Source organism: Podarcis pityusensis (genome assembly GCF_964106645.2).
Source record: "Podarcis pityusensis genome assembly, chromosome: 3".
NCBI classification, from domain to species: Eukaryota; Metazoa; Chordata; class Lepidosauria; order Squamata; family Lacertidae; genus Podarcis; species Podarcis pityusensis.
The window spans coordinates 81,041,208-81,053,274 of record NC_138026.1 but is presented as its reverse complement, the minus strand read 5'-3'; the positions used below and the strand labels follow the sequence as shown (position 1 = coordinate 81,053,274).

Here is a 12,067-nt window from a genome sequence, read left to right as displayed (position 1 = left end):
AAGAGGGACGCACTGCTTGTCTATCTATATTGTAATAATAAGCATCTTAGTACAGGCACGGGCCCTAAGGTGAACTCCTTTGGCGCTTCGCAAAATAATTATTTTATTCCGCTGCCAGGACAAGAGGGTCAGGGAGGTGAAGGAAGGCCGCGGCGCGAGCTGCAGACGGTGCGAGCATGGCGCTCGTGCAGCCGGGGAGAGCCTTTCTCCGGGGGATTCGCGTTGTCGCGCGAAGCGACCGTTTCCTCCGTCTCCATGGTAACGACAACGATACGTGGAGCATACCTTAACAGCAAAACTTCACTTGCGTTTACTCTGAAGCAAGTCCTGTTGACTTCAGTGGGACTTACTCCCGAGTAAGTGCGCGGGGCTTGCAACCTAAGAGCGTTCGCAGCCGTGCCAGTCCCCACAGACCCGCCTTCCTGCACAAAGATGCTCCCCAAAAAACCAGGCAGCTCCCTGTATTGAGCCCTAGAATCACAGAATTGTAGAGTTTGAAGAGCCCCTGGGGGTCGTGTTGGAGCAGAAACTGCAGCTTTGCATGTAAGCAGCCGCCCAGTTTAACACCTCAGCTCCCAATTGCAAGTAGAAAGCAGTGGTAATGATCAGAGAAATGCACATCAACCCCCAAATATTTGCTCGGAGCAACTGCTTCTATATCACCTTCCCCCCACTCTATAAGAAAGGGGAAAGGGAGTAAGCGCAAAGGGGTGACTCTGCCCGCCACCGGAAAAAGTCAATTAGTGGTAATAGCAAGGATGGAAAAGAACAGGCAGGAATCGGTAAATAAGAGCAATCTGATTTCAGTGGAGCTTAAAGGTACTTCGTTTTGGTTGGCTCTTGCCTAATATGTTTGCCCCAGGTCATTTATTCACATGCCTTTGAAGCACGGGAAGTTGCATTAAGTGACTGAGTCACCCCTTTGTCTGAGTCAGACAAAGAGGGCCAGATTTGATGAAGTAAAGAGCCGTGAGGGGGCGACCAGAGGGCCAACCACAGTTGTTGACCTTTTTTTAGGATTTGCAATTGCAGCTGGGACTTTCTGCATCTTGACTGATAATTTTTTGGGTCAAGTAATGCATTCAGAATTTAAATACTACTTTCTTATAAAAGTAATGTTCAGTTCCCCATGTTTTCCAGGGATCTTTAACAAGCTGATGGCCCCACACCTACACCATTTTTTAAAAAAAGTTTCCTCTAACCATCGTTTAGTTCCTTTGTATGCTTCCTCAAACGTAGCTCATATTAGCCACTTCTAGAGAGACTATTCAGTGGATCACTTGTAGATGACTAATCTTATGTTTTTACATAGGTCGTTCCACTACATTGAAATGCCAGTGCTTTAGTTCAGAAAGTAAAGCAGAGGAAAACAGTCCTGTGACTCCAATGCTGAAGCATCTAATGATGAAAATAAAGTCAACTGGTCCCATTACAGTTGCTGAATATATGCGGGAAGTTTTGACTAATCCTGTGAAGGTATGAACAGTACTAAATGTGCATCATTCAAATTTCACTTTGGGATTTGAAGCTCCAGTTTATATTTGTCTATTATTCAGATGAAACTTGTACCAATGATGCTGTACAAAGAGTAAGGGGAGGTAGAGGAGAAGGAATGCCAGCCCTGACCCTGACCCCAATTCAAACCAATGGGAGGGGATTTAATAATAATAATAATAATAATAATAATACATTCAGGGGGCAGAACAATAAGTTGACCCCACACACTTCCCACTTTGGCAGCCCAGCAGGGTTTTGGAAGTGGTGGTCAGTCCACCACTTTGCATCTTCCACACACCCCACTTAGGACTGCACTGCAAGGAGGTTTTGAAAGGTGAGGAACTGCAGGCCTAGGAGACAAGGTGGTTGTAAGGCTGGAGAGAAGGTGAGACCTACACTGTGTACTAAGCTTTTGGTTGTACATCATTACTACAATAACTAGTATAGTTTCTTTGTGGGTGGGCAGATTTGTTTTACATTCTCATTCAAATGATCTCATTTGTTTATGGTTAACTTTTTAGACATACAAAGACAACTTTTATACAAGTTGTCATGGTAGGAAACGCCCATCACATTTTATCCAAGGTATGACTGTTGTTCAAAAATTGCCCCTTAAGATAGGATGGCTTTGATATCAGATGGCAGTGTCTCTGCCCTGCCCTTAGAATGCCATATTTTGAGGCCTGCTATAGATCAATGCCTATGGAGCGATCCTAATGGGGGCCTCTGCATCAGGCATGCACTTCATCTACTCCATCCTAACACCCTCTAGCCAACAAATCTGGGGATAAGGGTTGTTCTGTGGCTCATTCATTCCCTTCTGCCTACATCAGTGGCCCCTCCTAGTCTCTGGCCCTCAGTGAGTTTTTTCCTCACTCTTGCTTTCTTTCATCCTTGGCTCTTTCTCTTACCAGCTGTATGCCTCCCACCCATCCTTGCCTCAGGCCATGGCTTCTCAATCCCCTGTCCTTCAGCTAGTCTGCATTAAGGCTCTCTGTCTCTTCTACCTCCTCAGCCCTCCTCCTATATAGTTTCCTAGCTGAGTTTAAGGATGTTTAAAGATGAGGACAGTGTTTATATTTTAAGAGGGCTGTTAGTTTCTTTCATTAAACAATTTCAGTGTTGTAGATAACTAGCAAGTGAACATAATCAAGAGTTGGGAACTGATTGGTTCTTTTTTCTTCTATAGGGATACTATATGCATCGTGACATGCTAGGTGAAAAAGGAGATTTTGTTACTTCACCTGAAATAAGTCAGATCTTTGGGGAGGTACATTTTTAAAGTACATTTTATCTGATGAGATATGGTAATATTTTATGGTGCTGCTATTTAAGCCATTATCCTATCAAGGATTGCATACTAGTCTTCTTCCATACAGAGAAATGTCACCATTCTGTCTCTGAAGTATCAGAAAGCGATTTCCAAATGTTTGTTCAATTTACAAAAAAGTGCATTTTCTCAGTATTAAGCCTACTACTTCTGTGTGAAGCATTTTAAATGAAGCTGTTGCAAAAATGATGACAACTATTTCCTGCACTTCATACTTTGAGAAACTTGCTGCTGGTTATATGATTTACTAATATCTGAGAACAGTGGAAAGTATTATCACACCTTACTCTCTGGCTTATGCATTTTAACAATTAAGATTATGTTAGTTTTTGTGACTGATATTGTCTAACTTGCAACGAATTTAAGATTTTGCTGTTCTTGAAATGAACTGTTACGTGTTTGGAGTGCTATATTAGATTTTTTAATGAATTGGAAATTTACTGTTATAATGATGTATTGATGTGTATTCCTGCTATTGTATTGTTATTCTTGTGTTGTGAGCCACTGTGGGCACAGCTATGCAGAAAAGCAACAGACAAATAATAAATGAATACATTTGAAAGTTTCCCCAAGATCTTAAAGTTACGGTAAGCTGGGTTCTTTCCAGTATATACCAATTCATGGTAAATAACAAGGGAGACAATTTCTGCTTAAGGAATCTGATGTCATTGTTAGTGATGTAATAAATCCCACTAAGTTAAGAAAGAGATACTCCCAAGTAAGTATCTTTCATTAGGCAGCAATTCTATACCCAGGAGTACGCCCCATTGAAGGAGTTGATTCTGAGTTAACACATATAGACTACACTGTTAGTTAATTCTTTTGATATACAAGAATCCAAGCCACCTGCCAAGTCTTGATTTGTCTGATTCTGAAAATAATAATAATAATAATAATAATAATAATAATTTATTTATACCCCACCCATCTGGCTGGGTTTTCCCAGCCACTCTGGGCGGCTTCCAACAAAATGTTAAAATACAGTAGTTTTTCAGATATTAAAAGCTTCCCTAAACAGGGCTGCCTTCAGATGTCTCTGAAAAGTCTAGTACAGTGGTACCTCGGGTTAAATACTTAATTTGTTCCAGAGGTCCGTTAACCTGAAGCACCACTTTAGCTAATGGGGCCTCCTGCTGCTGCCGCGCCGCCGGAGCACGATTTCTGTTCTCATCCTGAAGTAAAGTTCTTAACCTGAAGCACTATTTCTGGGTTAGCGGCGTCTGTAACATGAAGCGAATGTAACCCGAGGTACCACTGTAGTTGTTTTTTTCTTTGACATCTGGTGGGAGGGTGTTCCACAGGGTGGGCACCACTACCGAGAAGGCCCTCTGCCTGGTTCCCTATAACTTCACTTCTTGCAGTGAGGGAACCGCCAGAAGGCCCTCGGCGCTGGACCTCAGTGTCCGGGCAGAACATTGGGGGTGGAGACGCTCCTTCAGGTATACTGGACTGAGGCCATTTAGGGCTTTAAAGGTCAGCACCAACACATTGAATTGTGCTCCGAAACGTACTGGGAGCCAATGTAGGCCTTTCAAGACCGGTGTTATGTGGTCTCAGCAGCTGCTCCCAGTCACCAGTCTAGCTGCCGCATTCTGGATTAGTTGTAGTTCCCGAGTCACCTTCAAAGGTAGCCCCACGTAGAGCGCATTGCAGTAGTCCAAGCGAGAGATAACCAGAGCATGCACCACTCTGGCAAGACAGTCCGCGGACAGATAGGGTCTCAGCCTGCGTACCAGATGGAGCTGGTAAACAGCTGCCCTGGACACAGAATTGACCTGTGCCTCCATGGACAGCTGCGAGTCCAAAATGACTCCCAGGCTGTGTTCCCAGGAAGAGTTCTTCTAAACACTGAACCTGAAGATTCAGGAAAACATCAACTGCCATCCAGCATACAGTAAACATACATATTTCAACGGTGTTTAAGCATTTTTACTGTGTGCAAAACTGCACAAAACTGCAAAATTACATAGTAAGTGCAAAACTTATTATGATTGTAAACGTAAATTTCCATTTTTCCCTGAGATGAAATGCTTATGCGCCACTCAGTTTTCAACTAAAGTGTTCTATAGGATGAAAAAAAATTACATCTATTTATTTTCTCTAGTTAATAGGTGTTTGGTTTGTTAGTGAATGGATGGCTGCTGGCAAGCCCAAAAAAATTCAACTGGTGGAATTGGGCCCAGGAAGAGGTAGTCTTACTAATGATATTTTGCGGGTAAGTAAATACAACCTTTTCCTCCATAGTCTGGTGGGTTTGAAACCTGCCTTTTTTGTATATTTCAGGCTGAAATTCTTAAAATTCTTTGTTTCACCTGCTATTCTGCACTAGATAGCAAGCTTTAGGAAACCCTTGTTTCAAACCTTTCTGTCTAGTGCAGAATAGCTGGTGACTCATAAATAAATCTTGGTTTACGAGGCCTTGAACAAGTGTCACGGCCTAGAGCTCTTCCCTTACCCCAGTCCTCCTCCTGTTATGTATCATCATTAATATGAGTGCATAACTATCATCACCATCATACTAGTCTGTATGAAGCCAAATATTTTTGTTACCTCTGAACTTGACCTAGCTTGTTTTCCTAGTTTGTTAACCAACATTAAACCAGAGTTCCCCAGTTCTAATGTAATGGCAAACTATGGCTGAATACAAATCAGAATTGTTACTCTAAAGCCAGTGCATGACAAGAAGAAGAATGAGGCAAAAAATACTTGATCCCAATGCTCTTTCATGACTTCATAAAGTTTGGTTTATCAGGCCTCTAAATGAGCCTTTGTGAGGCACAGCAGAGTTATGGTTTTTAGAAATTCTGCCTGTATCATTGATTTTCATCCGTTCTTTGGTCCCTAGTACCTACCAGTTTCTGCCTTATTGGCCTGCAAAACAAATTTATATCCCTGCCTTTCTGGTTTAACATCAGGAATTTCATTGTGATGCCAAGGTAGCTGACGTGCCATTTAACCCTAAGTACTTGAGAAAAACCACTATCATTTCAAATAATAAAGGTAGGAATCCAATGTTGCACAATTAGAGTTTTGCTTGCGTAACAGAACTCTCCTCTTCACAGCAGTCCCTCCCGTGCCCCCTTCCAAATCTTCTCACGTGACTCCCCCAGTTCTCCAGAGTGGATTTTGAGTGTGGGAGGGGAAAGAAGAATGCAAAGCCACATTGCATGAGTGGAAATCCATTCTGCTCACATACAGGCAATGTTGGATACAACCTAATAACTATAAAACTGTTGTAGAAGTCTTTTAAGCATAGCCTTGAAGAATTTTATAAAATCACTACCTGTTCTTTGTCTCTAAACTTCTTCATTTACAGGTTTTTAATCAGCTGAGTTCTGTACTTAGTAAATGTGATATTTCTGTTCATTTGGTGGAAATCAGTCCAAAATTAAGTGAGATTCAAGCATCAGTACTCACAGAAGGAAAGACAGAATTAACAGAGAGTCCCACTACCTACATGCAAGGGATTACTAAGACCAGGCTGCCAATTTTCTGGTACCAAGACCTGAATGATGTGCCAGAAGGTAAGGTTTGATGCTTGTGTGTGTGTGTGCACACGCTTTTATTGAACTGTCATTAGTTCTCTTTTTAAAGCTTTGCAGTGGTGGGGTGTCTAGAAGTTATATAACTGTAGATCTGCTTCTCCTTGGTATGTTTTAATGTGAGTTTAGATAGTTTGATTGCAAAATGTTTACAGTAAATCTGTTTTTGAAGATTTCAATTTTTGTGGTGGTAAAACAATTTTCAAATGGTTCTTCATATTGTGCTTGAGATTTCAGTTTTGAATCTAGTGCAACAGATACCTCATACAGCAGTTCCAAGTGAAGACTTCGGATGCTATTTAAGTGGAAAATGTTAGTTTCAGATGTTGTAATTTGATTGACACTTTGTTTTTCCTTTAGGCTTCAGTTTTTATTTAGCACATGAATTTTTTGACGCTCTTCCTATACACAAATTTCAGGTATGATAGCTCTTTATTGCGTGACTTGACTTTAAAAGTATTTACTATTTAGAAAGAGAACAAAAAACTACAATCCAGTCGAGGCAGAGAGCAAGTGTGTCATGCTTTAGTAAGTACATGGAATGACAGAAATGAATTTAACTTAACAACAGCTTATTTTGTACAATGAAGTGTATATATTATACAAAATAAGTCAAATCATTAAGTTAAATTCATCCTGGTTATTTCAGAATTCCCAGCATTTTTTATATAGCAAAAGTTTTATATTTAGATACAGTGCATGTATGCTAATTTTGGAAACCAAGATCGTAGGGAATAGTCATCAAGTACTTGCACTGTACACAGACATGTCAGCAGTCTTGTAATAATACAAGATTCTGCTTTTAACTACATCTATTGATTTAAATAGGCAATGGCAGGATATGTGTTATTCTACTAGTTGCACACTTGTTTATCTAGTCTACAAGGTTGGTATACAAATCATATACATTTGTATAATTTTTTTTTATTTTTACAAATTTTAATAAATATTATTATTACTGGCCAGTATTGGTGGTGTATTGGAGGAGAAACTTAGGGGAGCCCTGCTCCAGGACTTTTTTCAGAACAGAAGACATTACATCTGCTAGAATGGCAAAATTACTGAATTAGCAAACAAGTCAGAGAAGGAGGGAAACAGTCAAGCTGAGGCTGGAGATTGCTTCCTCTCTTTTTCATGAGCTTCCTGCTTCCAGCTTAAATGCATTCCTAATTAAAAGCTAACACTTGCATTTCAGCTGGCTCACAATATTTTGTTAGCGCCCAGTGTGTTTTACAATCTATCCTGTCAGAAGCAAGTACCACTGAGTTTTGATAAGAGCTTATAGGAAACTATGCACAGGATTACTGCCATGCTGATTCTAATAAATTGGATACTAAACTGTACACAGCTGCTTTCAGATGTGCAGATGTGTGTAATAATGGATCAACACAGTTGACTGGGTTTTTTGTTTCTACTGGTCAGAATACTAAGGAATACAGCAGGAACTTTTCCACAAAGGTACAAATTAGTGAAGCAAAATCTGTTCATGTTTGCTTTTAAAGAACTTCACTGAGAGGTAAAGGTATAATAAATGATTAATCGGCTTTTTTTTTTTTGTCAAGAGCATATCCTTGAATAAACTTACATGAAATGGTAAACAGTGTAGCTGACAATGTTCAATAAAATCCGTATCCAACTTATTTTTAAATTAACAGAAAACAGAAAAGGGGTGGCGTGAGTTGTTGGTTGACATTGATCCAGACACTCCCGACAAGCTGCGATTTGTCCTTGCGCCATCTGCTACTCCTGCTGCAAAAGCCTTCATACATGTAAGCTCGCTTATATAATCCTCTCCCATCCAGCTAATACTGCCATTGTGTTACATATTTTGAGCTGCTCACTGTTTTCAAAATGTACTTACTGCAGTTATTATCACTGTTTCAAACATACTTATCTGGCGGTTTTTATTGATAACATCTTAGTATGCATTTGTTATGTGCAATAAAATTGTAAGGAAAGGCTACTTGCCATGTGAAACCAGACCAGTAAGTGTGATACATCTGTATTTCATTTTAGGAAAAGAGATGGACAAGCAGAATATTAAGCTATAGATTCCTAAGGAAAACTTTATAGAATCTTGTATAGCAGCTTACCTGGTATTTATCAAATTAACCAGTAAGATCATTACTAAAATGCAACAAATCTCGCATCTAGTTAATTCCGACAAGGGGTTTTATTTCATAACAAATGTAGGATCCAGATAGACATGTGACAAACCCGATCTTGCAGATTTCCTGCTATCGTTTCCCTGCAGGGAATCCTGAGAATTACAGGTTTGATGGATGATTCATGTCCTCCCATAAAACTCACAACCCAAAATTCTCTTGAGGGAAGCTGCAGGAAAGTGTCAGGACTTATAGCTGTAGGCACATGTACATATACTGCTACATAACTGTTTGTTCAACCCCTGAATTCTCATTTAGGACAAAGAATCCAGAGATCATGTGGAAGTGTGTCCTGATGCTGGTATCATCATCCAGAAGCTGGCCCATAATATTGAAAAGAATGGGGGCAATGCACTGATTGTAGATTATGGCCACAATGGAACCAAAACAGATACGTTCAGGGTAGGTTGATTTATAAAGGTTCCTACAGGACAGTTTGCGTGAACAGTCTGTTTTTTCCAAAGCTAAAATTTCTTCTCTACTATCTGGGGCAGTTACAGTGGTGCCTCGCAAGACGAAAAGAATCCGTTCCGCGAGTCTCTTCGTCTTGCGGGTTTTTTCGTCTTGCGAAGCAAGCCCATTAGAGGTTTAGCGGCTTAGCGCTACAGTATTAGCGGCTTAGCCGGCTTAAGGATCAGCTGATAAGCAGCTTAAAGATCAGCTGATAAGCGGCTTAACGATCAGCTGATAAGAGGCTTAGCATCAGCTGTTAAGCGGCTTAAAGCTCAGCTGATAAGAGGCTTAGCATCAGCTGTTAAGCGGCTTAAAGCTCAGCTGATAAGCGGCTTAGCATCAGCTGTTAAGCGGCTTAAAGCTCAGCTGATAAGCGGCTTAGCATCAGCTGTTAAGCGGCTTAAAGATCAGCTGATAAGCGGCTTAGCCATCAGCTGATAAGCGGTTTAGCGGCTTGGGAAAAAGGGGGGGAAAGGAAAAAAACCCCGCAGGAACTCGCAAGACATTTTCGTCTTGCGAAGCAAGCACATAGGAAATTCGTTTTGCGAAGCACCTCCAAAACGGAAAACCCTTTCGTCTAGCGGGTTTTCCGTCTTGCGAGGCATTCGTCTTGCGGGGCACCACTGTACTAAAGTAGCTTTGCGATAAAATGTGGAGTGGAAGTGCAAGAATGTTATAGCCAGCAATAAGTGGTGAGGTTTTGGAAAGGGAGTCATTTGTAGCTTAAGACAGCATACAGTTCTTCAAAAATCATAATTCTTAACTTTTAAAAATGTCCTTTTTATAATTGGAGGTTGCTTTTCCTCTGTGCTCTATTTTTGTCTGCAACCTAAAAAGCTGCAGGGTCTAAGTGAACCATTCCCCCCCCCCCCCCATTTCTATTATTTTTCAGGGATTCCGTGGACATGAACTTCACAATGTCTTAATATCTCCAGGAGCAGCGGACCTCACAGCAGATGTTGACTTCAGTTACCTGCGAAAAATAGCACAGGAAAGAGTAGCAACCTTGGGTCCCATAAAGCAACATGATTTTTTGAAAAATATGGGCATTGATATCAGACTGCAGGTAGGGGCCACTTTCTGGCTAGTTTATAAAAACTAGTCTTACTTAACTGAATACACTTAGATTATCTGTAGCTGATTTAAGTCTCATTGTAATGAGAGACAGAACCCGTATTATTTATTTTGAAGGGTGGGATATAAATTTATCAAATGAACAACTTAAAATTCAGAATATACAAATTTGGAAGGGCAGGAGATTGATGTAATTCTAGGATGGAAAGTAGCCAAGTTACAGGTAGCACAACTGGACAATTCTGCAGTTTTAAAGGGGATTAAAATAATCCATTTTCCCATTTAGGTACTATTGAAAAGTGTCAATGATGCAGCCATTCAGACTCAGCTGCTTCGAAGTTATGAAATGTTAATGGACCTGGATAAAATGGGAGGACGTTTCCACTTTTTTGCCATGTTACCTCACTCCAGATTTACAGCTTCAGATCAGCAAAAGAAGTCAAAAGACTCAACATCACATTCAGCATTTGTTGCTGGCTTTGGTGAACTCTCATGGAAGTGAACCCCAAATGTGAATGCTTTAAGAGAACGATGCAGGCTTCCCATTGCGAATCATGGAAATAGGGGTATGTAGATAGGTCTCATAACAATCATGTTGCCTTTCTGTAACAATGCCTGCACACAGGGATTTTGATACAGTTACCAAAGTTAGAGGAAGTACAGAGGATACAGTAGTAGGGAAAAGACGCATGATAGGGAAATAAAATTTATTTTCAAGCTTAGAGGATATTTACAAACAATGGGACATATAAAAATATAAAAAGTACTTGACAGTGTCATTTTGAGGCTACAAGTTTTACATGAATATCTTCTAGCATCAATACAGAACTATTTCTTCAATGAATGCAACTTAACTGAAAAACAAAGATTAATGATAATGCAACACTGGGTACAAATTCATCTGGAGCAACAGATTTAATGCCAACCTTCAGTGACTTAAAGCTTTGATTTAATAATATTTGTAGGCATTCATAGGAAAGTTAGAGTGCAAGCTATGCAGTTTATTTATGGTTTGTGAAATGTGTGTAACAGCTGTTATAGAGTAGAAACATTCCAGTTATTTCTCATCTTTAACCACAACAGGGCTTTTGTTCCTACCCTACTGGTCCAAAATTTTGCTATCCTGAATCCTGAAATTAAATCAAGAGGCATACCTGACACTGTACATTCTTGACTCGCTTTGCTGCTGTTTAAATATGGCTTTCTGATGCTACAACCGATCTTAAGGCTGCAATTCTATATACACCTACCTGGAAGCAAACCCCACTGAACTCAAGGGGACTTATTTCTGAGTAGACATCTATAGGATAACAACTGAGTCAATCCAAAATAATATTGATCCTATTCTGTTGTTGCATAAGTTTACAAAGAAACAATAAGACAAAACAGTGAAACATCTATGAACACTTCCAATAGATTAATAGTTATGCCACAACAAAATGTGCTTTGCTAGAACAGCTACTTTCAGTGTTCAATACCATGCTATAAATACAGAATAGTTCCAGCTGTATATTCAAAAAAATGAATAGTAGCTTCCAATAATTTTACAACATGATTAGACCATTTATGATAGGGGCTTCCAATCATTTCACTTATCCATGACATTTTGACTGCCTTTGAGACTTAGTCATTCTCATCTCTGCTGTGGATTCTCCCCACTGAGAGCACTGCTTCCCACGCCTACAGTAGAAAAGGTTAAGAAACTGATGACATTAAAATTACAATGACCTTTTCTATAGGTGAGAAACATTTTCTAGAATATTTTCTAGATTTTCTTTGAATACATTTGTAGCTTAACTACAAGGATAATCTGCTAAAAGTTCCTGGCTCATTATTTTGGACTCTGTGGTTTGGAGAAGGCTTCATCCACATTAAACTTGTCTCTTGCATTTCCAAACAGCTGCATTATTTCAGAGGGTCCCCCCAACTTGTAGAATTTTAATCCCTGGAACAATTTCCAATTCAAGATTGTAGAAATTAATGTTCTTTGCATCCACATGTTACTT

At 40.0% G+C, this 12,067-nt stretch overlaps 1 protein-coding gene across 2 annotated transcripts; it reads left to right on the top strand.

The window, feature by feature from the left end:
- Nucleotides 1-23: 23 nt before the first annotated feature.
- Nucleotides 24-11,226, top strand: NDUFAF7 (NADH:ubiquinone oxidoreductase complex assembly factor 7). 2 transcript variants are annotated; one of them, XM_080997776.1, is made up of 10 exons: nucleotides 24-258; nucleotides 1,313-1,476; nucleotides 2,687-2,767; nucleotides 4,932-5,042; nucleotides 6,144-6,351; nucleotides 6,730-6,788; nucleotides 8,025-8,138; nucleotides 8,793-8,936; nucleotides 9,880-10,053; nucleotides 10,348-11,226. In XM_080997776.1, exons 1-10 carry the CDS (start codon nucleotides 177-179, stop codon nucleotides 10,561-10,563), a joined length of 1,353 nt encoding a protein of 450 aa, XP_080853902.1. In that variant the 5' UTR covers nucleotides 24-176; the 3' UTR covers nucleotides 10,564-11,226. The 2 variants fall into 2 exon arrangements, with proteins under 2 accessions (XP_080853902.1, XP_080853903.1); XM_080997777.1 differs by having other exon boundaries at nucleotides 171-356.
- The last annotated feature ends 841 nt before the right edge of the window (nucleotides 11,227-12,067 follow it).